Source organism: Dermacentor andersoni, chromosome 8 (assembly GCF_023375885.2).
Source record: "Dermacentor andersoni chromosome 8, qqDerAnde1_hic_scaffold, whole genome shotgun sequence".
Classification (NCBI taxonomy): Eukaryota; Metazoa; Arthropoda; class Arachnida; order Ixodida; family Ixodidae; genus Dermacentor; species Dermacentor andersoni.
Genome location: NC_092821.1, coordinates 126,691,659 through 126,719,120, shown reverse-complemented (window position 1 = coordinate 126,719,120; position 27,462 = coordinate 126,691,659). Strand labels below are relative to the sequence as shown.

Below are 27,462 nucleotides of genomic sequence, written 5' to 3'. Positions count from 1 at the left end.
CTCGAATGCGCAGGTGTGCCAACCGCTCTGCTCACTCGTGCCACCAGATACCCTGTGCCACAAGGACCGAGCCTGGCGCCTTTGCTCATCCAGGAAAGTCGCTGCCCGAGCTGGAACGAAGTACGTGACGCGTCTTTGACGACATCTTAGAATGGACACGTCATGCAAGCTATGAGGGTGTTTCGTTTTGCGCAAGGTGTAGCTGTGAGCTATAACGTGCGACAAGCGCTGCCAATGAAGTGGCGAATAGAGAATCGATCAGTGACGCCAGTCAATCATGTCAGTCATGTATGCCTCGTCACGTCCCGTCAGGTCGGCCGGGTCGGTCGGGTCGGGTCGGTCCAAGCACTAAATCTAGAGTGGCTAGATTAAGGCTGCTATCGTAGATTTACAGTTGCTAAATCCTTATTAGCCTGCTTGGTGCTTTTTTACTTGCTGTCTAACAAGACCGGAGAGCGATAGAGTTACAAACTTTAATGCTGGAGATGTTAGCCTGGCTGGTCGCCTGGCATGCGGCTCCATACACTGGGGGATAATTATGGCATACGCAGTTCACCACATATGCGCACAAGTATCACACGTAGTGACAGACAAGCTCGTTGAAGTTTATTTACTACTCATGCACCACAAGGAAATCGAGAGCTAATCACTCTCATTTTGTACACCCATACTTTGCACGAACGTACGTTGTTAAGAATGGCCAGCTGCCGTGCAGGATTGCCAGCCACTTACGACAATGACGGCAACCTCCCGGCGCTGTTAAGAATGGCCAGCTGCAGTGCAAGATTGCCACCCGCTTACGACTATGACGGCCAACATACCGGGAGCTTCGCCGCCTCCTTCTAGCCGCAGCGTGACTAAATCGACTTTGTGACGGAATGAGCTCGGCGGGCCAACTATTGTTCCCAAACTCCCCAACGCGCTACCAGGAACGGCTCCGAGTGCTACGGGGCCCCCCTGACGTCGGCTCCGGACCTTCGAACGTGTGTGCCTTTGTGTGTGTGGGCCGTCCTGCGGAGAGGCGGCTAGTTTACAATGAGTAAACGAACGTTCCGGTCGCCTTCTATCGCGGGAGGACCGAGTGTTTAAAAACTGCTGTGGTGCGGATGCTCGACACACTTCTCTTCAGCAGTCATGTTGGACTGACACTTCTCTTGAGCAGTCAGGTTGGACTGACACTTCTCTCAAGCAGTCATATTAGACTGATATAAATATTGTAAATAAACCCATATTCCTCGTTCTCGATGAGAAGCAGTCCTTCCCTTCATCAACGTCCTCAGCGTGGATAAGTTGGACGACGGCGTGGGCCAGCTACCTTCTAATTCATGCCGGACTCCAATCTTGACAACGGATCACGAGCGACGGGATTGAGCCCCCAATCCTGACAACGTCTCCCAACAGTTTTTTTTTCACGGTCGCTTGGCGATGGCAACTCTTTGCCCATGATTTCCCTAGTGGGCCGCTGTTGGAGCTTTTGAACTTTGTCTACTAACAACTTAACTCTCTCTTGCTTAGGCAGCAGATGCTATACCTGCATAATTTGACATAAATAATATCATTGCGAGCAGATGAAAAGCACCTCCAGGAATCAGCCATAGACTAAGAATGCTGTCCGAAATCATGTCCTCCATGGCCGCGTCGCCGATAGCACCTGTATTGTCATACCTGTGTGCCTTTTCAGCGTTGTAGTTTATATCGCGCTACAGTCAGAAGTAAATCTCTCTCTTTCTCTCTCTCTCTCTCTCTCTCTCAGGCACTGTTGAAATTGTCACCGTGACATGAGCGAGCAAGGTCGTCCTGAGCAGGAGCGTCAGCCCGGGGCTGGTCAGCCGAATGCCTCGGAGCACTCCCCGGCGTCTGCTGACGGTACTTCCCCGAAATATCTCAGCTCTGCATCGACCTTATCTACGGACTCCTTCGCTACTAACAAGCGTTCCAGAAAACGCGCGTCCTCAAAGGGTTCCTCCGGCCGATCTCGCAAACGCACTGCACACAGGATTCTCGGACTTCTCTCCAAGAACGCGAAGCGCCAGGACAAGCCGGCGAGGAACGAGGACAGCTTGAAAAAGGACCTCTCGTCTACGGACTCGGCAGCAAGGAACACCGCGGCCACTAGCCTCTTGGTGAAAGGCCTTCCGCCAACGGATCCCTCGGCAAAGGAACGCTCAGCTGCGGACATGACGGAAAAGGACCGATCCGCAAAGAGCCTGTCGGAAAAGAACCTACCTGCACAAAGCCTTTCCGCAAAGGACCTATCGACAAAGGCCGGCACGACAGTGGTTCAGGACCTCTTGTCAAAGAAGACCTTTTCTAAGGACGTCTCCACAAAGCACCAGTCGACAAAAGACCTCGCGGCGAAGGAGAGCACGGTGAAAAACGCTTCAGCTGATAATCTTATGGCACAGGAAAGCTCGGAAAACAGGGGCTTAATTCAAGATGTCATGACAAAGCATCTGACGACAAAAGAACCTTTGCCAAAGGACCTGTCGATGAAGGACCTACCGGTGAAGGAAGGCGCAGTAAATTACCTTCCGGCACGGGAAAGTTCGGCGGAGAAGGCCTTGGCTAGGGACATTGTGACAAATGTTGTGGCAACAGAGGACTTGGCGGCGAAGGAGAGCTCGGCAAGGAAGGGCCCAGCTAGTGACCCTTCGGCAAAGGACGTTCCGGCAGCGCACATGGCGGCAAACGATATGGCGGAGTGGGCCCGCGGGCATAGCAACAATGATGCACCAGGAAATGCTGCCAGCAACGGTAAGAAATGCAAAACAAACGGGGGCTATAATTTAAAGAAGGCTGGCCATTCAATGTCTATCCAAAGTCTAGCTTCTGCTTCAAGTAAGGCCGACATTCCTATCGGTCACTAAGAGGCCTCGCTACTTTTTGCGATGACGCGGAATATGACAGTACTCGGGTGGCTCATGCTACGCCAGCTCATCTGAATTCGAAGCGATTTGGGCGGCAAAACGACAATGTAGATATGGTTCAACTTGGAAGCTGATCTCGTTCCATTTGTTGCACGAATGATGGCCACTAGAACATAAAAAGAGTCGCGCGCGGCAGCACGCCATGATTGTTTCATAAATGAGATACAGGGTGATAAATTTAAGTTTTACGGAATTTTTCGAAATCGGCTGTTGTAAAGCGTAGTTCTAGTCGTTGAGCTGGATTAATGAGAGAGGTGCACATTACTTGCACGAGAAATCAAAACACATATTGTACTAATTAACAAAAATCACTCATTACCTTTTGAATTTACAAGGCGTATTCACTAAGAATGAATTTCCTGAATGACGCCAGTTTCGGGATATGCGCCATTAAACTCTCCGTAAATATGCACTGTTGTTGCACTTACTTTTTAACATGCTCTTTTATGCAGTGAAGCACAAGAGTATCGGAACGTCCGTGTATTTCGTTCCACATTTTGGTAAATAATATCTCGAAACTGGTGTCACGCTGGAAATTCAGTTCAAGTGGATACGCCTTGCAAGTTCACCGGCTACAATTTGTAAATTGCATTATGTGCTGGAAATGAATTAACTAGGGAGTTAATTAGTGAATTTGTGTTTGTTAGCCAAATATGTGTTTCGATTCCTCGTGCTAAATGTTCACCTTTTTGAATAATCCAGCTCAAGAAGAAGAACTATGCTATCTGCCACAGGTGATTTTAAAAAATTCCGCTACGCTTAATTATCACCTCGTATATATGCCATCTTCTGCAATATATATTAGTGTGGCAGGGGTCTTTGCTCACTTTTCCTGGTTTTCTAGTGTCATTGCTGCATATCCTTTTTCCTGTTAATGTGCGCTGCGGTATACGTCCGCGTGTAGATGAATGAATAAATAACTGTACAGCGTTAAGTATTACGAAGCTGGCTCTTTGTCGCATGTGGGAAGGGGTAGGCATGGGAGCAAATGGGAGAGGAAGGACACCGGGAGAATCAGCGGCCGATTTATTTATTTATTATGCATCTATTTCATTCATTCATTCATTCATTCATGAGACTACCTTACAGGCATTCAAGAAGGCGTGGGAATAAGGGGTGATGGATCCCGAGTATGTCATCCGGGGCTCCTGTTAAGTTATTTGACAGTCAGCGCTTTGTGTGTCCAGTTTGCGTGTACCCCGTCCTGTCACGCGCTTATTTATTGCGTATCAAATTGTCAACACGACGCAGCTTCGCAAGGGCAACCCCACGTGACCCCGGAGCAGCGTCACCCCCAGGCCACGCTGTCATTCTCTTCCCCGAGCTCTACGTCACCGCGGGACTCGACGTCACCGCTGAGCGCAGCGGTCGGTTCCGCTTCGAGCTCGTCACCGGATGCCAACCCACTGGCTGACCAGGTTCGTGCGGTGAAATGCCCCCCCCCCCCCCCCCCCCCCCACACGCAGTAAGTTATTAAGGTAATATTGTTATTAAGAGCAAATGCCAGCCACTCGTGCCGACGGGCTTATTGTCACGTGATAGTGACGTTGAACAGGCAAGAGCCAGAACAAATAAAGCAACAGCGAGCTTTTTTCTTTCAGGGGAATTTATGCCCCTCGAAATTTAAGTACACGTCAGCGGTGGCGATGACGGCGAGTGCCTTCGTCGGTCGTCGAATCCAATGACACAGCTATCACGCGTTCAACAGCTTATATAGGGACGTCATCGCTAACTCACGGTTACTTTTAGATATCCCCGCAAGTTCGAGAATGCGCTAGCGTAATCGGTGCAACTTAATGGAAAGGGCCCGTCTTTTCTGCATGTGGTTATGCGCGAACACCCTGCTATCGATAGCACATCTATTTGAATGTGATAACGCGTACGCGGCAATATTCCTGCAGACCGGTATCATCGAAAACGAAGAGGTTCGTCGTGTACTACAGCGCGGTTTGTTGCCGTTTGGGAAGTTTCGCGTGACCGCTTGCAAAATTGCTTGCATATAGCCTCTCGTTCGCGTCTTTCCATGCATAACATCTCGATGGACGTTAGCGAAATGGCTGGACAATAGGAGACAGCACGATACGAAAGACTTTGCAAGTTAGGCCCCAGAGGTAGCAGTATTTCGGGGTTGTCACCGAATCTTGCATGGTCTACATGCTTTGGCTTGTTGGTGCGTTTTCATGGATGTATCTCTGTCGTGTTATCGAGTCCGGCTCAAGGCGCGCCTGCTGTTCCGGAACATTTGCGAACATTGTGGCCACTTCGAGAGCGAGACGGAGCTGTCAGTAGCAGACTGTGTTCATGTCGCGCACGCTGCGTAGTTAATTTTCGATCCGACCATAGCACTGTCTCAGTCACGTTTCCAAAGGATTACGGCGTCCCGCCGTGGTTGCTCAGTGGCTATGGTGTTGGGCTGCTGAGCACGAGGTCGCGGGATCGAATCCCGGCCACGGCGGCCGCATTTCGATGGGGCCGAAATGCGAAAACACCGGTGTACTTAGATTTTAGGTGCACGTTAAAGAACCCCAGGTGGTCGACATCTCCGGAGTCCTCCACTACGGCGTGCCCCATAATCAAAATCGTGCATTGGTTTTGGCACGTAAAACCCCATAATTTTTTAAAAGAATTACGGCCGCGTATTCTTTGAAAAATGAAGCGATCGGTTCCGGTTTCCCGGAGGCCACGTCAGCTCCGTGTTTTTGAACATGGAAATACGCCGCGTTCAAAAAAAAAAAAAAAGAAAGAAAAGAAAGAAAGAAAGAAAGAAAGACAAAAAAATATTAGGCTGCCATAGAGTAGCGGTCGAGACACTCGTTGGCTGCTTTTACGACACGCATGCAGGTTTGTTCCTTTGGATACACGGTTGAGAGCACGGCAAACCCGGCGTCTTTAGGCTGCGGTGACGTAGGTGTCTTTCATATTTCGCGCGCTTTCGTCAGAGCCAGGAAATAAAGAACAACACAAAAAAGAAAACGTAAGCTTCCACACACGCTACGTAGCACTAGCGTCATCTCTCGTCGAAGCTGCGTATCAACGACGAAACCGGTTCTAGCCGTTGCGGGTATGTCATGAGGGAAAGGCGAACGGCAGAGGTCTCCAGGGGGTCGCGCGGTGAAGACGAACTCGAGAAGTGTTTTTAGAGGAAAGGGAAGTGGAAGATGACGAAGAGAATAGCTGACTCGGTACTGAAGTTTCTTTTGGATGAACAGTGGTTATATGACGCATAAAATCACGCATGTGTGCTGTGAGATGAAAGAAAAGCACAGAAAGCAGAACAAAACAAAATATGGAAAGGAAGAGTTGACACGGCGTACAAGGCATGAATCACATTATCGGCTGTCAAGATGCATAATATGTTTTTCACGGAGGGCAACTGAAGGCTTGCTAAGGCAGACGCGCTCGTCCTTTATTATGTGATGTGCTTCCATGCGAAGGCGCTTACGCTTTATGACGGTGAATAATTTTAGTGTTCTTTTTTTAACAAAAGACTGCAATGACACTGTCACAAAGCGATTAGGCGAGCTAAAAAAAAAATCCTGGGTTAGCGTGTCAACACCTCGATCTGATTGAGGCACTTGGGAGTGGTGGACTCCGGAATAATTTTGATCACGTCGAGTTATTTAACGTGTGACTAAATCTAAGCGCACGCGCGTTCCCTTTCTTTCTTTTCTTTTTCCATTTCGCTCCCCACTGAGTGGGGATTTCGCGGCCGGGATTGAACCGCTGACCTAGAGCTTGGCAGCGCGGCGGGTTTTCCGACTGCCCCTCGTCGCTTGCGCTGCTCACTCATCCTTTAAAGACGTGCGCCTACCAACTGACCCAGCTAACAGATTCTATGCTCGAGGAGTACTCAGCGCGAGAGAACTCGGAAGTTAATTTTGTGCCTCCAATTTATGGCGTTCCTCGGTGGTCAGTTGGCGTTGAACGTCCTCAAGGGCCGAGGGCTTCCGCTGGACCCGAGCCAGCTGCCCCTCAGCCCCATGCTGGAGCGAGAGCCCCCGCGCAAGAACCGGCGCGTGTCCATCGTCCTGCGACCCATCGTCGACATCATCTCGCCGCGGTACCGATCGTCGGACTCGCCGGCTGACCGGCATCATCCCGGTGAGTTGAGAAAGCCTGCTGCTTCACGACGCAGCTGTCCGTAGAGTTACGCGCACACACGCGAGCACACATACACACACAGGCACGCACACACACGCACACGCGCGCGCACGTGCAGACGCAGATACGGACACGCACGCCCACATACGCATATACGCGCCCACGCACACACAAACACGCACACGTGCACACAATCACGCACGCACACACACGTGCACACACGCGCATACACACGCACACATACGCTAACTCGCGCGCGTACACGCACGCACAGGTGCACACGCGCACATGCGTACCGTACGCACATGCGCACACGCGCACGCACACATACGCAAGCGCGCGCGCACGCACCCATACGCGCACACGCACGCGCACACGCATACGCGCACACGCGCGCGAGCACACACGCACATAAACGCGCACGCAGACATACGCAATATACGTACATACGCACACGCGCGCACACACATAGGTACGCGCATATACGCACATGCACGCACATACGCCCACGCGCACACTTGCGCGCACGCACGCACTCATACGGGTACACGCGCACACGTGCACACACACGCACGCACACGTGCGCACGGGCTTATACGCACCCGTAAGCACATACGCGCACGAACGCGCCCACGCACGCACACATAAGCAAGCACAAGCACGCGCCCATACATGCACGCACGCGCACGTACGCACGCGCACATACACGCACACGCGCACACACACGCACATGGACACGTGCACGCGCACACACGCACATATACGTACGCATACGCTACACGGTCGTACACCTGCGCGCGCTCACGCGCGCAGGTCTGCGCGTGAGCGCACATACGCATATGCAAACGCGCATATGCATATGCGCAAGCGCACATATGCATATGTGCACATATGCACATATGTGCACATATGCGGCGAAGCGTGCGTATATGCACGCTTCGCCGCTCGGGCATATGCGCACACGCACAGATATGCACGCACACACGAGCGCACACACGCACATAAACGCGCACGCAGCCATACGCACAAATACGCACACGCGCGTGCGCATACGCACACGCACGCACATGCGCACACTTCCGCGCACGCAAGCAATCATACGCATACACGCGCACACACACGCACATAAGCATGCACACGCGCGCACACAAGCACACACGCACGTACACGCGTGCGCGCACATACGCGCACACACACACGCACGTATATGCACGCACACACGCGCATACACGCACGCGCGCATACATACGCACAGACGCACACATACACGCACATCGCGACAACCGGCCAGAAGTAGTTTAGAGAACGTCCTCTGTTTTCCTTGGCTTCGTTGTCTGTCTGTTTCGTACGATGGTACGATGTTTCGTACGATGAAGTGCGCCCCTCGGCTCCCTTCATTCTCGCCGCTCATCTCTCGCAGGTTCCATGACTACGACGGTGCGAGCACGGCCTCGACGCGGTGGGAGCGCGAAGACAGTTCGGCGCAGTGCCGATTCGACAAGGCCCGGTCTGCGCACGAAGCGAGAGCCATAGGCGACTTGTTCGCCCTCGATGGTGCTTTAGCGGCGATGAAGGAGGGTCTCGGACGCTTCGCCGCTCAGGCTGAAGCTGCTGGAGAAGCTGACCGCCACGCAGACGTTCTACGTCAGTTATTGCAGCCGCTTTTGCGGCGACCCGGACGCTCGCGAGAAGTGCGACCTCGCCATGAACGGATCCGAGTTTCAGGCGGCGTTTGACTGTCGGTGGCGGGTGTTCGATCGCGGCTGCCTTTTCGTGTAGCCCCGATGTTTGATTTTGCTGTTTTCTTTACGCATTATTTTCGTTTAGTGTGATAGCTGACTTTCCTGTGCGCCGATTTTTTTAAAATATATTTCCGCATCACATCATCGGCAGGGATGCAGCAGCGTATTATCGCAGAAAAATTCCTCTCTACGCAAGTAGTGCTGGAATAATTGTACTGCAACGGGGGTGTTCACCTAGCAAAAGGGTCACTAGTTATCGGTTGTAGCGCTAGGCTTAAAACAGGTCGGCGCTATATCGTAACAGGGAAGCAAGCACTTCTCGTCGTCTTCTTTTTCACAAGCACACCAGCACCATGCCCACTGCCCAGTGCCTTGAGTACAATCACTCCCCACCGAAAGAGTAGCCATCCTGGCGACCTAAGGACAGGGGAACACAGGGGGGTCATGGCACTGCTTGAGCCGGGAGACGTGGACAATTTCGTGGCCCCGACGACGCTGGTCGGAAGGCGTTTCAATTGGCTCGATGAGGTAGTTGACTGCGGATGTTTGTTTCAGTACCCGATAAGGACCGTGGTACTTGGAGAGCAGCTTGGAGGAAAGGCCTGGAGGAGTAGAGGGCACCCACAACCAGACCAGCGAGCCAGGCGCAAAGCACGTAGCCGTAGTGGATGAATCGTGGCGAAGCTTTTGGCGCCACTGGTCCTGGGATGTGAACGAACGAGCGAGCTGGCGACATTCTTCGGCGTAAGCAGCCGCTCTAGAAACAGTCGTCCACTCCGAGGCATCTGGCCGATAAGGTAGAATCGTGTCCATAGTGCATGAAGGTTCGTGTCCGTAAAGGAGAAAGAAAGGGGAGAACCCAGTGGTGCTTTGCGTGGCGGTATTGTAAGCGTAGGTGACGAAAGGTAGAATGCGATCCCAATTCGAGTGGTCAGATGAAGCATACATGGCCATCATGTCACCAAGGGTGCGGTTGAAACGTTCTGTCATCCCATTAGTTTGAGGATGATATGCCGTGGTAGTGCGGTGAATGGTGCGACACTCCTTTAGCAATGCTGCAATGACGTCTGAGAGGAAAACGCGACCGCGGTCGCTCAGTAATTCGCGAGGTGCTCCATGGCGTAAAATCAGGTTTTGAAGGATAAAACTGGCGACGTCTTTTGCTGTGGCAGATGCTAGGGCTGAAGTTTCAGCGTACCGCGTGAGGTGGTCGATAGCAACAATAACCCAGCGGTTGCCGCTTGGAGTGTTGGGAAGCGGACCGTATAAGTCAATGCCGACGCGGTCGAACGCGCGCGCGGGGCATGGTAAAGGTTGTAAGGGGCCGGTGGGATGTTGAGGTGGCGTCTTGCGTCGTTGGCATAGGTGGCATGACCGGACATACTGGCGAACGAAACGGTACATACCGCGCCAGTAGTACCGAAGCTGGAGGCGAGAGTATGTCTTTAATACACCAGCGTGGCCGCATTGTGGGTCGTCGTGGAACGTGGCGCAGATGTCGGAGCGTAGGTGTCGGGGTATAACAAGCAACCACTTACGGCCGCTGGAATTGTAGTTGCGGCGGTACAGCAGGTTATCTCGAATGATGAAGTGCGTGGCTTGGCGACGAAGCGTCCGAGAGGTCGGTGCTGGCGACTGGCTGGACAGGAAGTCAATAAGCGAAGAGATCCATGGGTCTTTGCGCTGCTCTGACGGCATGTCGGAAATGTTGAGGGCGAAGGCACCGCAGGTAGAAATAGACGAGTGGACAGGACCAGAGGGCAGGGGTGACCGGGATAGAGCGTCTGCGTCTGAATGCTTTCGGCCTGAGCGATAAACAACGCGGATGTCGTACTCTTGTAGGCGCAATGCCCAACGGGCAAGCCGACCAGTTGGATCTTTTAGTGAAGATAACCAGCATAGGGCATGATGGTCGGTCACGATGTCAAATGGACGCCCGTACACATAAGGACGGAATTTGCCGATAGCCCAAATGATGGCCAGACATTCCTTCTCAGTAACCGAGTAGTTCGCCTCGGCTTTGGTAAGGGTGCGGCTGGCATACGCGACGACGTACTCTTCGAAGCCATCCTTGCGTTGTGCAAGAACAGCGCCGAGCCCGACACCACTAGCGTCCGTATGGATCTCAGTTGGAGCAGAGGGATCGAAGTGTCGCAGCACTGGAGGCGAGGTGAGAACGCGTCGCAGTTCTTGGAATGCGTCGTCGCACGCCGAGGACCAGGCTGATAGGTCAGAACTGCCGGTGAGAAGCTGCGTCAAGGGGGCAATGATAGAGGCAAAGTTACGGATGAAGCGTCGGAAATATGAGCACAGGCCGATGAAGCTGCGAAGCTCTTTCATGGTGGTTGGTTTAGGGAACTCGGATACGGCGCTAAGTTTTGTGGGGTCCGGAAGGATACCGTCTTTTGACACTACATGGCCGAGAATAGTAAGTGTACGAGCGCCGAAGTGGCATTTCTTCAAATTTAGTTGCAGTCCTGCAGTGGAGAGGCACGCAAGTACTTGCTCGAGGCGTTTGAGGTGCGACGCAAAGTCGGTGGAAAAAACCACAATGTCATCCAAATAGCAGAGGCACGTTTTCCACTTCAGTCCTCGAAGAATGGCGTCCATCATTCGCTCAAAAGTGGCAGGCGCGTTGCAGAGGCCGAACGGCATGACAGTAAATTCATATAGCCCATCAGGCGTTACGAAGGCTGTCTTTTGACGATCGGCCTCTGCCATTGGCACTTGCCAGTAGCCGGAGCGCAAATCCAGCGAGGAAAAGAATTCCGCTCCCTGCAGACAGTCCAAGGCATCGTCGATGCGCGGCAGAGGATAGACATCCTTGCGCGTTATTCGGTTAAGGCGGCGATAGTCGACGCAGAACCGAATGGAGCCATCTTTTTTTTTAACGAGGACAACCGGAGATGCCCAGGGACTGTTAGAGGGCTGGATGATGCCACGCTCCAGCATGTCGTCAACGTGCTGGTCGATGATACGGCGTTCAGCAGCCGACACACGATACGGACGCTGGCGCAATGGTGTTTGTGGACCGGTGTCGATACGGTGAACGACTGCGGACGCTCGGCCCAAGGCTGGTTGGTCAATGTCAAATGAGGAACGAAAGCGTTGGAGGAGCTTGATAATTTCTGTGTGCTGCGCAGGTGTGAGTTCTGCGTCGACGGCACGAGCGAAGACGTCTACAGGGGCATCAGTCGCGGCGGGAGGAGTGACGGAACAAATCGGAAGTGATGCCGTATCACCAAACGTGGTGGGCAGGAGAACGCTATCGAAAGCTTCAGCGGTACCCAGGCACTCGCCGCGGAGTAGGGATGATGGGCAGGCGGACGGATTGCACACGTAAAGGGCAGCAGAACCGTTGCAAAAAGTGACGACAGCAAACGGAAGCAGAAAGTTCCGGCGGCGCGCACAAGTGGCCGACGGTGTAAACAGAACTGATGAGTTTGCAGCAGAGTTACATGACACAGGAACCAGAGCGGCGGAGAAAGGTGCGATATCGATGTCAGAGGCGGCAACAACTTTAGGAGAAGAATGGTCGTCAGGGTCGAAGCACGGCACTGATAATGTAAGTTCGGCACGAGCGCAGTCGATAAGTGCTTGGTTGACAGATAGGAAATTCCATCCAAGAATAACGTCGTGTGACGAACGGGATAAGACGACAAATTCTATAACATACATAACGTTTTGAATGACAACCCGGGCTGTGCACGACGCTGAAGGCTGAATGCGATGCGAGGTTGCCGTACGCAGAGAAAGAGAGGTAAGGGGAATGGTCACTTTGTTCAAATTGCGGCAAAGCTTCTCACTAATAATAGAAACGGCGGCTCCGGTGTCGATAAGTGCGTGTACGGTGACGCCATCTACGGAGAGTTCAATTTCGTTCGCCGGGTTAGAATGAGGCCTTGAAATGTTCGACGTAAACGCAGTTCTTGCCTCTGGAACTGCGACTGTTAGTTTTCCTCTTGGGCTGGGCTGGGTCGGCGAACCATCGGGGAAATGGATCGGCGACGTGGGGAAGGTGACCGACGGGCATCGAAAGGGAGGCGACTGTAAGATGAGTCTGGCGGAAGGCTAGATGGGTCCTGGCGTGGAAGTCGAGCAGGCCTGTAGCTTGAGGCGCCCCCACTGTCAGGTAAACGGGTGCTGCGACGGCGGCAGAATCGTGCTACGTGGCCCGGAAGATGGCAGAAATAGCATATTGGCCGGTTGTCAGATGTACGCCACGGGTTGACGACAGGGGCTCCAGCGGCCGAGTAAGGGACGACCATCGGGCGTGAAGGTGGCGGCGGCACATGGAAGGTTCCCGTGGCCCGGTAGGCATCAGCAGCCGGAGGAGCGTAAGGCCGGGCGACAACGTCAGCGTACGTTAGCGGCCCAGCTGCAGGCTGCGGAGGAGGGGCAGATGGCAGCGCCGCGGCAACTTGGGTCTGAATGACGTGGCGAAGCGAAGGAGTCAAGGTTGTCGACGGCTCGGGTGTGCTGTTCGCCAGAGAGAGTTGGCGGGCAACTTCCAGACGGATAAACTGCTTTATCTCTGGCATTAAAGCAGAGATGTCGGCAGCGTCGCGGCCGAAATCCAACGGAGATAGATCCGTGGTGTCCTGCTGAGCAGCGCGCGTTGAAGCACGCTGCTTGCGCAGCTCGTCATACTGCTGACATAGCTGTATGACTTCGGCAATCGTCCGCGGACTCTTCGCGACGAGCATCTGGAAGGCATGGTCATCGATGCCTTTCATGACGTGCTTGATCTTGTCAGCTTCGTCCATAGATGAGTTCACGCGCTTGCATAGCGAGAGGACGTCTTCGATATAGCTGGTGAAGGTCTCGTCCTGGCGTTGAGCTCGACCACGCAAGCGTTGCTCAGCGCGAAGCCGGCGAACGGCGGGACGGCCGAAGACCTCTGCCAAAGTCGCCGTGAAAGCCGACCAGGTGGTAAAATCGGCTTCATGATTGCGGAACCATAGGTTTGCCACGTCAGTCAAGTAAAAGATGACATTTGTGAGCTTGGCGCGGTCGTCCCACTTATTATAGGCGCTTACACGGTCATATTCGGCGAGCCAGTCTTCCACGTCGTGGTCGTCTGTGCCGCTAAATATAGCCGGATCGCGCTGGCGGATCACGCCAGAACAGACGATGGTGGGGGGCACGGGAGCAGCAGCCTGGGACGGTCCTGGTTCATCCATTGGAACAGCTGGTGGTAGCGTTCGGCTGCGGAGTTCCAGGATGTAGAAGAGAAACCCAGCACCTCCACCAAATGCAACGGGGGTGTTCACCTAGCAAAAGGGTCACTAGTTATCGGTTGTAGCGCTAGGCTTAAAACAGGTCGGCGCTATATCGTAACAGGGAAGCAAGCACTTCTCGTCGTCTTCTTTTTCACAAGCACACCAGCACCATGCCCACTGCCCAGTGCCTTGAGTACAGTACATCCACTCAACACAGGGTGTAAACACGGGAACAGATACCTAACCACGATTATTGCGCCATATTTGCGGTATGCACCTTCCTAGTTATTGGGAACAAGGTGCTCCTAGGGGCTCCAAATATTTGTTTTCGTTTTTGACTTTTCTTTTTGGCGAGTTGTCCTTTCCGCTTGCTTCGAAACACATTTCCGCGCCAAAGCACAGACCTGAATTTGTATAGATTTACAGCATTCGTTCCCGGGTTTCCTTACGGTGCAGGACTAATGTACGTATTTGATTGTTTGTTTTTTGGTGACGTGACATGCGCATTGCCTTGGACATGGCGAACCTGTAAGTTACGGCTGTGCATGCACGTGCTCGTCGGGACCTTGACAACGCTCGTCAATCCAACGGTGCTGCTTTGACAGAGTTTAGTCACGCTGTTCGACATCTCGCTGAAATCTTGGTACCGGTACGAGAATTCTTGCAGGTTGTTCGACATATTCTTTCAACAGTTTTGTTGGATTAATTGTCCATCAAATCTGCGGCATACGTTGACCGCAAGTGTGAGGAAGCAGCATGTGCTGCACAATGTTCTTAAACTCCGAATATGCTTGATTGATTGGTTATTGACATAGGCGATATCGATAACACAGCCGCGCTTTAAAAAAATAGAATGCGAGAGTAGCTGGACGAAATGCATCAATCGGGACGTTTGTGCACTTATGTTCTGCTATAAACTAAAGCACCGCTGAGGTGTGCAGAGTTTCGGTTGAGCGCCCGTTGACCAGTGTTGTCTTGACGTCACAGGGACACAGTCGTTCTCATGCTTTTTCAATCCTACTGTTTTGACCTCACAGTCGTGCACTGAGTTACCATCGGTATATCTTGAAAACATTGTGTAATAAAGGAAATCTCGTAAAAACATACAGTGGTGACTTAGCGGTAAATGTGTGAGGTGCGTTAGCATTGCGTCGCACCTCTCGTTTCGCAGATCATGTTGCGGTTCTTTGCATCGCCGTGAATTCGTTCAGTGTTACAGGCGAATCGAACGAACCTATTATACTCAACGCTAACTCAATAAGAGGAACCATCGTAGAAGTGGCGGAAGCGCAACGAGGGAACAGCCTCTCGCAAATAGCGTTCGCCTGTCGATGGAAGATCTGACAACACTGGTGTATCACTAGTGCACAGCGTGTCCATTATGTTAAAGTAAAATGCGCTCGTGACTTCGCCCGTGTACACTTTCGCCGCACTGCTTTATAAAGTCTGCGTGTGTGTCTAGAAAAATACGAGGTGCCATGCCTTCTCCTTCAAACCAGCATCAATGGTAGCATCCCGCGGACAGTCTCAAAACGCTACCTGTTATGAGGGAAAATTGCGCGAACACTCCCTTTACGCCCGGTATCAGCGCATGGTGGTATTGCCCCCTTGCGGTGGTACTGCGTGTTATTATCGCCTGGAGCACTGGTACCGATCCCACTGGAACGCGCGCGCACGGTGATGGTACAGATCAATATTTTGGTATCGCAGCACGCATTCTAAACGGCGCTATCTTCGCGACCAGCCGATGAAATAGGCTAGAAACGTATACCCTACACGAGAAAGTAGGGGTGATTCGCCAAGAAAGACTGTTTAAATACGGAGCCTTAAGTTGAGGTGGCTCCGGGTTATCACTCCAATGGCGTAGACGCTCTTATCAATCTGCTTGCACTTATGTTGTCGCACATGAACGCGTCTTCGCTAACGTTCCTCACACGCTCGAAATCGTCGCATCCGCTATGGTGTTGGGCTGCTAAGCACGAGATCGCGGGAGCGAATCTCGGCCACGGAGGCCGCATTTGGATGGGGGCGAAATGCAAGAACACCCGTGTGCTTAGATTTGGGTGCACGTTAAAGAACCCCAGGTGGTCGAAATTTCCGGAGTCCCCCACTACGGTGTGCCTCATGATCAAAATCGTGCATTTGGCACGTAAAATCACACAATCTAATCTAATGATCCATGAGAACCCTTAGTACTTGCCCCCTGAATTCCAAACTGCCCGACCCGTACGCCGTACTAGAGGCTCGAAATCTTCATGAACGGAATGCAGTAGGCATTCGCTCACCATGCGCAGAGGCGGGAGGTACACATCTGTGTCGGCAGGTTTGCGAAGCCGTTATAGAGCGCGACAGTCGGGGCAACACACCCTTTTGGCTTCTGCTTCACGTATAGATGGCACCTTCAGAATGACCCACCTGGGGGAAATCGGCAGTCGCCTTTTCCTGCCTCTCTCTCCTCAAGTCTTCGTCTTTATCTCTCACTTTTTGACCTTTCCTGTCTTCTTCCATTTATTTACTTCCATTCGCCACGGCGCAAGGGTTAACCTTGTGTGGATAGCGTCGCGATTTTGGCCTCCGTTAGCTTCCCTGTAAATAAATTGTAAATAGCATTGGCCATCAGCTACACGTAACAATATACCTGTGAGGCTAATTTTAGAATGTGTATATTTGTTATATTTTGACACACCAGCTTTAAACTATATCTTTCCGTTGTACTGGAGCCGGAGGCTCAGCGCATGTGCTTCATTCTGTCAAAATTTGTCGCAAATAATCTGCAGTACCAGGGACGATGGTTCCATCTCTCTTTTGCATGTTTCGTTTGCTTACGGTTGAAACGTTCTTAAAGACATGTTAGTCAGCGATAAGAAGATTAGCAACCATGTTATTTCCCAGCCTGCGTTACTTTTTTGCAGTTCAGGGGCCGTTGTATTATGCGCCTTAGGTGGCGTTCGTACAGACTCTGGGCTTATCTCGTGAATGCACGTATCTTTGAGGTACCGCCTATTGGTTGTGTAAGAGAACCGCTGTAGATTATCTATGATGATATCTCTCTGTACAATGCGAAGTGTCTCTCCTATAGTATTTCAAATGGGATATTGCATGATCATTGAAAATGTTTAGCGATAAATACTACACCATTGCGACAAATGCCTCAAAATGCGAAGAAAGATCTCCTATTGACATTGTCGCTCTTGGTCTTTCTTCGTTAGGATTCCGGACTTCTTACTAGTATTTCTGGCGGAATTCCCGGCAGTAATATCAGTTATACGAAAATCTATTTCATCAATTTCGTCAGTTACATATGAACAGTTCCCTTATCGTTATGTTCGTCGCTAACTGCAAATAATAGTTCTCACATTTTACGTACATTCCGTTCTCTAGAGCCTAGTTATTAAAAATTTATAAAATTCATGCGGGTAGCAGTCCAAAAGATATTATTTATGAACGCAACATATATCCGGGCGACAGCGGCCATTAGTGGTCGATTTCTCTCGACACTTCCAGCGTCAGTTCATATGACTGCAGCTATAGACTCGAGAATTGACTCAAACATTTCTGTTGTTTTCTCGTCAGTGCTAAACGCCATTTTCCAATTCCATCCCAATATTGGTCCGTCCCCGCTTGTGGGTATGAGCCATCAACAGAGGGAAACCCTAGTGTCAAGGACCTTAACGCCATCCTCATCGGCATCAGCATACCACGAGGCTCGTGACAGCGGGTGCATTGCGCGAGCAGAAGAAGCTGCCACGTCTTCACGGTCGGAGCGCTCACAGATTTCTCGTCTACTCCCCCGTGGTGAGTACACACACCGAGAAACAGACGCGAAAGTATGTTGCTATGTGCTCACCTTGTATCGTTGTCTTGGTAAAGTAACGAGATTAGCGGTGTTGCTGCAAGCTCGAATGCGCAGGTGTGCCATCCTCTCTATACTCCTTTGTGCCACCGGATACCCTGTGCCACAAGGACCGAGCCCGGCGCCTTTGCTCGTCCAGGAGAGTCGCTGCCTGAGCTGGAACGAAGTACGCGACGCGTCTTTGACGACATCTTAGACTGCACATGTCATGCAAGCTATGAGGGTGTTTCGTTTTGCGCAAGCTGTAGCTGTGAGCTGTAACGTGAGAAAAGCGCTGCGAATTAAGACGTCAAGAGAGAATAAATCATTGCTTCCAGTCAGTCATGTAAGTCATGTATGTCTCGTCACCTCACCTCCCGTTAGGTCGGTCGGTCGGTCGGTAACGTGTCCCTCCAAGCACTAAATATAGAGTCCCTAGAATAACGCTGCTATCGTACATTTACAGTTGCTAAATCAATAGTAGTCTGCTTAGTGTTTTTTACTTGTTGTCTAACAAGACCGGAGAGCTATAGTGTTACAAACTTTAATGCTGGAGGTGCTAGCCCGGCTGATCGCCTGGCATGCGACTCCAGACGCTGGGTGATAATTATGGCATACGCAGTTCATCACATATGCGCACAAGTATCACACGCAGTCAAAGACAAGCTGGGTGAAAATTACTACTCATGCACTATCAGGAAAGCGAGAGCTGATCATACTCATATTGTACGCCCAAACTTTGCACGAACCTACGTCTCCCATTTTTTTTTTGAGGGTCGTTTGGCGGTGGCAACTCTTTGCCCATGATTTCTCTAGTCTGCCGCTGGTGGTGCATTTGAACTTTGTCTACTAACACCTTAACTCTCTCTTGCTTGCGCAGCACATGCTACCTTCATAATTTGACATAAATGAATAATATCATTGCGAGCAGATGAAAAGCACCTCCAGGAATCAACCAATGCACTAAAAACGCTCCCCGAAATCATGTCCTCCATGGCCGCGTCACCGATAGCACCAGTATTGTCATATCTGTGTGCCTTTTCAGCCTTGTAGTTTATTTCGCGCTATAGTCAGAAGTGAATCTTTCTCTCTATCTCTCTCTCAGGCACTGCTGAAGTTATCACCGTGACATGAGCGAGCAAGGTCGCCCTGAGCAGGAGCGTCAGCCCGGGGCTGGTCAGCCGAATGCCTCGGAGCACTCCCCGGCGTCCGCGGACGGCACGTCCCCGGAGTATCTCAGCCCTGCACCGACCTTATCTACGGACTCCTTTGCTACTAACAAGCGTTCCAGAAAACGCGCGTCCTCAAAGGGTTCCTCCGGCCGATCTCGCAAACGCACTGCACGCAGGATTCTCGGACTTCTCTCCCAGAACGCGAAGCACCAGGACAAGTCGGCGAGGAACGAGGACAGCTCGAAAAAGGACATCTCGTCTACGGACTCGGCAGCAAGGAACACCTCGGCCACTAGCCTCTTGGTGAAAGACCTTCCACCAACGGACCTCTCGGCAAAGAAACTCTCAGCTGCGGACATGACGGAAAAGGACCGATCCGCAAATAACCTGTCGGAAAAGAACCTACCTGCACAAAGCCTTTCCGCAAAGGACCTATCGACAAAGGCCGGCACGACAGTGGTTCAGCACCTCTTGCCAAAGAAGACCTTTTCTAAGGACGTCGCGACAAAGGACCAGTCGACAAAGGACCTCGCGGCGAAGGAGAGAACGGCGAAAAACGCTTCAGCTGATGATCTTTCGCCTCAGGAAAGCTCGGAAAACAGGGGCTCAATTCAACATGTCTTGAGAAAGCATCTGACGACAAAAGAGCCTTTGCCAAAGGACTTGTCGATGAAGGACCTGCCGGTGAAGGGATGCGCGGTAGATCGCCTTCCGGCACAGGATAAGTTCGCAGAGGAGGCCTTGGCTAGGGACATTACGACGGCAGCGCAACTGGCGGCAAACGATATGTCGGAGTGGGTCCATGGGCATAGCAATAATGATGCACCAGGAAATGCTGCCAGCAACGGTAAGAAATGCAAAACAAATGGGGGCTATAATTTAAAGCAGGCTGGCCATTCAATGTCTATCCAAAGTCTAGCTTCTGCTTCAATTAATGGCGACATTCCTATCGGTAAATAAGAGGCCTCGCTACTTTTTGCGAGGACGCGGAATTTAGCAGTACTCGGGTTGCTCATAAAACGGCAGCTCATCTGAATTCGAAGCGATTTGGGCGGCAACACGACAATGTAGCTATGGTTCAACTTGGAAGCTGATCTCGTTCCATTTATTGCGCGAATGATGGCCACTAGGACATAGAAAGAGTCGCACGCGGCAGCACGTCATGATTAGGCCATAAATAAAATACGGGATGAATCATTTTTAAGCTTTACGGAATTTTTCAAAATCGGCTGTTGTAAATAGCGTATAGTTATAGTCGTTGAGGTGGATTATTCAGGGAGGTGGACATTGCTTGAACGAGAAATAAATACATTCTGCTAATTAACAAAACTCACTCATTAATTCTTTAAAAAATATAATTTATGGCACATATTGCAATTTACGAATCATAGCCGGTGACTTTACAAGGCGTATTCTCTAAGAATGAATTTCCGGAATGACACCAGTTTCAGTATATGCGCCATTAAACTCTCCGTAAAAATGCCCTGTTGTTGCACTTACTTTTTAACATGCTCTTTTATGTATTGGAGCACAAGAGTATCTGAAACGTCCATGTATTTCGTTCCACATTTTGGTAAATAATATCTCGAAACTGGTGTCACGCTGGAAATTAATTTCAAGTGGTTACGTCTTGCGAATTCTTCGGCTACAATTTGTAAATTGCATTATGTGCTGGAAATGAATTAACTAAGAAGTTAATTAGTGAATTTGTGTTTGTTAGCAAAATATGTGTTTCGATTTCTCGTGCTAAATGTTCACCTTTTTGAATAATCCATCTCAAGAAGAACAACTATGCTATCTGCCACAGGTGATTTTAAATAATTCCGCAACGCTTAATTATCACCTCGTGTATATTGTCACGTGGTAGTGACGGTGAAGAAAGAAGCAGTACGGTGGAATACAAAACTAGCTTTTATTGGGCGAACCTGTGCCCACAAAACAGGCTACACTTATAGCACAACGAAAGCGGCGAACACAGTCGGCGATCGTCGAAAATCTGATCAGCGGGTCAAGCGCGTCGGCTTTTATAGAGCAGTCATCGAATGTTCCAGACTAATCGTTCGGACCCGCGTGCCTTCCACAAAGTTCTACACCATTCGCGTCAGGTGATTAAATCAGATAACGTAACGTTCGGCGACAACAGACAGCGGATAGAAGCATCGATAACGTTCCAGAAACTTCGGATACATACAGGCGCGTCCCACGCTGTGCGATTACATTTGTTAGGCTGCGAAACGTGGTTGCCCGATAAAGATAAGTATACGTGTCAATACCCCCCTCTTAAAAAGCATCGCCCCGATGCTACGAATATAAGAGAGCGAAACACAAAAGGACACTTATTAAACATAAGTAACAAAAAAGAAATAAAGTCCAAAGGTCAGTAACGCGAAGCCACAAAGTTCGTTAACGCTGGTAGTAGGGCTTGAGTCGCACAACGTGGACTATTTCAGGTCGCGAGCGGCGCCGCTGTGATAGCGAAATACCGTCTGGCACGACCTCATAGTCCAGTGCGCCAATACGTCGGATGATCTTGTACGGTCCGAAATAGCGACGCAAAAGCTTCTCGCTCAGTCCTCGTCGGCGTATAGGGGTCCAAACCCAAACACGGTCACCGGGCTGGTACTCCACGAAGCGTCGTCGGAGGTTGTAGTGTCTGCTGTCGGTCCTCTGCTGGTTCTTGATTCGCAGGCGGGCGAGCTGTCGGGCTTCTTCGGCGCACTGGAGGTAGGTACGGACGTCAAGGTTCTCCTCGTCCGTGACGTGAGGCAGCATGGCGTCGAGCGTCGTCGTCGGGTTCCTGCCGTAGACCAGCTTGAACGGCGTGATCTGCGTTGTTTCTTGTACCGCCGTGTTATAAGCGAATGTTACGTACGGCAGGACGGCATCCCAGGTCTTGTGTTCGACGTCGACGTACATCGCTAGCATGTCGGCGAGGGTCTTATTCAGCCGCTCCGTAAGACCATTCGTCTGCGGGTGGTAAGCCGTTGTCCTCCTGTGCCTTGTCTGACTGTATTTCAGAATGGCTTGGGTGAGCTCCGCTGTAAAGGCCGTTCCTCGGTCGGTGATGAGGACTTCTGGGGCGCCATGTCGCAGCAGAATGTTTTCGACAAAGAATTTCGCCACTTCGGCTGCGCTACCTTTCGGCAGTGCTTTTGTTTCAGCGAAGCGGGTGAGGTAGTCCGTCGCCACGACTATCCACTTATTTCCGGTTATTGACGTCGGAAAGGGTCCCAACAAGTCCATCCCGATCTGCTGGAATGGTCGGCAAGGAGGCTCGATTGGCTGTAGTAATCCGGCTGGCCTTGTCGGCGGTGTCTTGCGTCGCTGACAGTCTCGGCATGTTCTGACATAACGGGTGACGTCGGCGGTCAGGCGCGGCCAATAATACTTTTCTTGTATCCTCGATAGTGTCCGGGAAAATCCGAGGTGTCCAGCGGTCGGATCGTCATGTAGGGCGTGCAATACTTCTGGACGAAGTCCTGACGGGACAACAAGAAGGTAATTGGCGCGGACTGGTGAGAAGTTCTTCTTCACGAGTAGACTGTCTTGAAGCGTGAAGGAAGATAATCCGCGCTTAAATGCCCTGGGAACAACGTCGGTGTGCCCTTCCAAATAATCGACGAGGCCTTTAAGTTCCGGGTCCGCTCGTTGTTGTTCGGCGAAGTCTTCTGCGCTTATTATTCCAAGGAAGGCGTCGTCATCCTCGTCATCTTGCGGTGGCGGGTCAATGGGGGCGCGTGATAGGCAATCGGCGTCTGAGTGTTTTCGTCCGGACTTGTATGTTACAGTGATGTCGTATTCTTGTAGTCTCAGGCTCCACCGTGCCAGCCGTCCTGAGGGATCCTTTAAATTCGCTAGCCAACACAAGGCGTGATGGTCGCTGACGACTTTGAATGGCCTGCCATATAGGTAAGGGCGAAATTTCGCTGTAGCCCAAACGATGGCGAGGCATTCCTTTTCGGTTGTAGAATAATTGCCTTCCGCTTTTGACAACGACCGGCTAGCGTAAGCTATCACGTGTTCATGTCCATCTTTTCTCTGGACCAGGACGGCGCCGAGGCCTAGGCTACTGGCGTCAGTGTGGATTTCGGTATCGGCGTGCTCGTCGAAGTGCGCAAGTACGGGCGGCGACTGCATGCGTCGTTTGAGTTCTTGAAATGCGTCGGCCTGCGGCGTTTCCCACTTGAACTCGACGTCACATTTAGTTAGCTGCGTCAGCGGCTCAGCGATGCGTGAAAAGTTCTTGACAAATCGCCTGTAGTAGGCACACATGCCAAGAAATCTACGCACTGCCTTCTTGTCGATGGGCTGTGGGAACTTTGCTATGGCAGCTGTCTTCTGCGGGTCGGGGCGGACTCCAGATTTGCTGATGACGTGGCCTAAAAATAGAAGCTCCTCGTAAGCGAAGCGGCACTTTTCCGGCTTCAGAGTAAGTCCTGATGACCTGATGGCCTCTAGTACTGTTGCAAGCCGCCTAAGGTGAACGTCGAAATTTCCGGCGAAGACGACGACGTCATCCAAGTATACGAGACAGGTCTGCCACTTCAATCCTGCTAAAACCGTGTCCATCACGCGCTGGAACGTTGCAGGCGCCGAGCACAGTCCGAATGGCATAACCTTGAACTCGTAGAGGCCGTCTGGGGTGATGAAGGCGGTCTTTTCGCGATCTCTTTCGTCGACTTCTATTTGCCAATAGCCAGACTTGAGGTCCATGGACGAGAAGTATTTAGCGTTGCAGAGCCGATCCAATGCGTCGTCTATCCGTGGGAGGGGGTATACGTCCTTCTTCGTGATCTTGTTCAGACGACGATAATCGACGCAGAAACGTAGGGTTCCGTCCTTTTTCTTTACCAGAACAACAGGGGATGCCCACGGGCTTTTCGACGGCTGGATGGTGTCGTCGCGCAACATTTCGTCGACTTGTTCTCTTATAGCTTCACGTTCTCGCGCCGAAACTCGGTAAGGGCTCTGACGGAGTGGTCGAGCGCATTCCTCGGTGATTATGCGATGCTTGGCGACTGGTGTTTGTCGAATCCTCGATGACGTCGAAAAGCAGCCTTTGTATCGTCGGAGCAGACTTCTGAGCTGCTGTTGCTTAATCATAGGGAGATTTGGATTAATGTCGTAGTCTGGTTCGGGAACCATGGTCGTCGGGGTAGATGCGGCGGAATCCGAGAGGACAAACGCATTGTTTCCAGAATTTCCTCGATGTACGCGATCGTCGTGCCCTTGTTGATGTGCTTGAACTCCTGGCTGAAGTTTGTCAGCAACACTTCAGTTTTCCCTCCATGCAGTCGAGCGATCCCTCTTGCGACGCAAATTTCACGGTCTAGCAGTAGAAGTTGGTCGCCTTCGATGACGCCTTCTACGTCAGCGGGTGTTTCGGTGCTGACCGAAATAACAATGCTGCAGCGAGGCGGGATGCTCACTTGATCTTCGAGCACACTCAAGGCGTGATGACTACGAGGGCTCTCCGGCGGCATTGCTTTATCTTCCGACAGCGTTACTGACTTCGACTTCAGGTTGATGATTGCGCCGTGTTGGTCAAGGAAGTCCATACCGAGAATGACGTCTCGTGAACACTGTTGGAGGATAACGAAGGTGGCAGGGTAAGTCCGGTCATGAATGGTTATTCTTGCCGTGCAGATTCCAGTCGGCGTGATGAGGTGTCCTCCAGCGGTGCGAATTTGAGGGCCTTCCCATGCAGTCTTAACCTTCTTCAACTGGGCGGCGATGTGTCCACTCATGACGGAGTAATCAGCCCCTGTGTCCACTAAGGCAGTGACTGCGTGGCCGTCGAGAAGCACGTCGAGGTCGGTTGTTCTTTGTCTGGCATTGCAGTTAGGTCTTGGCGTTGGATCACGGCTGCGTCGCGTTGAACTGAAGTTGGAACGTCGCGTCGTCAAGTCGTCTTTCGTCGGTGTAGTTTTGGCTTCCAGACTTCGTCGGGACGGCGGCGTGTCGTTATGTCGTCGAGATGGTCTCTTCGTCGTCTTCGTCGGCGGCGGAGGATCTTCGTCAGTTCGACGAACAGCAACCGCACCTCCATCGGTTGCTGCTTTTAGTTTTCCGGGTATGGGCTCGCAGAGCGGCCCCGGGCTGGGCCAGTGTATGGACGGCGCTGCGGCGAAAGGTAGCGGCCTGGTGACGGCGAACGGGACGGTCGTCGAGAGTTCCACTGAGTGCCGGCTAGGTAATCGGCAATGTCACGTGGGCGCTCCCCAAGCTGTGGACGCGGCGCGTTGACGGCGAACCCTCTCAGTCCCATGTCGCGGTATGGGCATCGGCGGTACACATGGCCGGCTTCTCCACAGTGATAGCAGAGCGGGCGGTGGTCGGGGGCTCGCCAAATGTCAGTCTTCCTCGCATAGGTGCGCTGGGCGACGGGTGGGCGCGCTGGCGGCGGCGGCGGCGGACGACGGAATTGCGGTGTTGCAGGACCTTGGCGCGGTCGCGCAGGGGGGCCTTGACGGCGGGCGACGACGGCGGCGTAGGTCATTGCTTCCGGCTGCGGTGGTTCTGGTTGCACCTCAGGAACTCCAAGGGATCGGTGCACCTCTTCTTTCACGATGTCGGCGATAGAGGCCACTTGAGGCTGCGACGAAGGCAAGACCTTGCGCAGTTCTTCGCGCACAATGGCCCTGATGGTCTCGCGCAGATCGTCCGTGGCCAGTGATTGAATTCCTGCGTAGTGGGTAGAGCTTGTGCGGCGGTTGAATTGCCGGTTCCGCATTTCGAGTGTCTTCTCAATGCCGGTGGCCTCGCGAAGGAACTCTGCTACGGTCGTCGGTGGGCTTCGTACCATTGCGCCGAAAAGTTCTTCCTTCACACCACGCATGAGTAGGCGTACTTTCTTTTCCTCGGCCATATCCGGGTCGGCGTGGCGGAACAGACGGCTCATTTCTTCCGTAAAGATGGCAACGTTCTCATTTGGTAGCTGCACTCGGGCGTCCAGCATAGCTTCGGCCCTTTCCTTGCGCACGACGCTTGTAAAGGTGCGCAGGAAGCCGGTACGGAACAGGTCCCATGTTGTCATTGTCGACTCCCTGTTCTCGAACCACGTTCTGGCGGCGTCTTCTAGGGCGAAGTATACATGCCGCAACTTGTCGTCGGAGTCCCAGTTGTTGAAAGTCGCGATTCGCTCGTACGTCTCCAGCCAGGATTCCGGGTCTTCAGTTGCTGCTCCATGGAAGGTTGGTGGGTCCCGAGGTTGCTGTAGGATAACGGGGGACACTGGGGCAGCCATTTGGTTTGTCTTGACCACGGCGATCTTCTTTGTCGTTTCAGGCAGAAGTCCGTGCTCTGGGGGCAGTCTTTGCAGTCTGCGGCTAGCACGCTGGTCTTGGGCGATGTCGGTTTTGTCCTCGGGCTTCGGGCTTGGATCGCGGCTTTGCGGGGGCGTTCGGTACATGAACGCACAAGCACCTCCACCAGATGTCACGTGGTAGTGACGGTGAAGAAAGAAGCAGTACGGTGGAATACAAAACTAGCTTTTATTGGGCGAACCTGTGCCCACAAAACAGGCTACACTTATAGCACAACGAAAGCGGCGAACACAGTCGGCGATCGTCGAAAATCTGATCAGCGGGTCAAGCGCGTCGGCTTTTATAGAGCAGTCATCGAATGTTCCAGACTAATCGTTCGGACCCGCGTGCCTTCCACAAAGTTCTACACCATTCGCGTCAGGTGATTAAATCAGATAACGTAACGTTCGGCGACAACAGACAGCGGATAGAAGCATCGATAACGTTCCAGAAACTTCGGATACATACAGGCGCGTCCCACGCTGTGCGATTACATTTGTTAGGCTGCGAAACGTGGTTGCCCGATAAAGATAAGTATACGTGTCAATATGCCATCTTCTGCAAAATATATTAGTGTGGCAGGGGTCCTTGCTCACTTTTCCTGGTTTTCTAGTGTCATTGCTGCATATCCTTTTTCCTGTTAATGTGCGCTGCGGTATACGTCCGCGTGTAGATGAATGAATAAATAATTGTACAGCGTTTAGTATTACAAAGCTGGCTCTTTGTCGTATGTGGGAAGGGGTAGGCATGGGAGCAAATGAGAGAGGAAGGACACCGGGAGGATCAGCGGCCGATTTAGTTATTTATTTATTTGTTATGTATCTATTTCATTCATTCATGTCATCCGGGGCTCCTCTAAGGTTAGTTGACCGTCAGCGCTTTGTGTGTCCAGTTTGCTGGTACCCCGTCCTGTCACGCGCTTATTTATTGCGAATCAAATTGTCACCACGACGCAGCTCCGCAAGGGCAACCCCACGTGACCCCAGAGCAGCGTCACTGCCAGGCGGCGCTGTCATTCTCTTCCCCGAGCTCTACGTCACCGCGGGACTCGGCCTCACCGCTGAGCGCAGCGGTCGGCTCCGCTTCGAGCTCGTCGCCGGATACCAACCCACTAGCTGACCAGGTTCGTGCGGTTTAATCCCCACCCCACCCCCCAACACAG

At 52.0% G+C, this 27,462-nt stretch overlaps 2 protein-coding genes across 2 annotated transcripts in view; both read left to right on the top strand.

Annotated features, from left to right (window-relative positions):
- On the top strand, positions 1-8,980 carry LOC129383240 (uncharacterized). Its single transcript, XM_055067619.1, has 5 exons — positions 1-120; positions 1,754-2,754; positions 4,179-4,345; positions 6,842-7,028; positions 8,449-8,980. Exons 2-5 carry the CDS (start codon positions 1,779-1,781, stop codon positions 8,559-8,561), a joined length of 1,443 nt encoding a protein of 480 aa, XP_054923594.1. The 5' UTR covers positions 1-120; positions 1,754-1,778; the 3' UTR covers positions 8,562-8,980.
- Positions 8,981-16,966: 7,986 nt separating this feature from the next.
- LOC129383398 (uncharacterized) overlaps positions 16,967-27,462 on the top strand; it is a 25,468-nt gene continuing 14,972 nt past the window's right edge. Inside the window, exons 1-4 of the mRNA XM_055067951.2 lie at positions 16,967-17,787; positions 17,903-18,011; positions 18,930-19,843; positions 27,257-27,423. Coding sequence (XP_054923926.1) covers positions 18,955-19,843; positions 27,257-27,423 — 1,056 coding nt within the window. The 5' untranslated portion in view covers positions 16,967-17,787; positions 17,903-18,011; positions 18,930-18,954. The remainder of the gene's footprint in view (positions 17,788-17,902; positions 18,012-18,929; positions 19,844-27,256; positions 27,424-27,462) is intronic.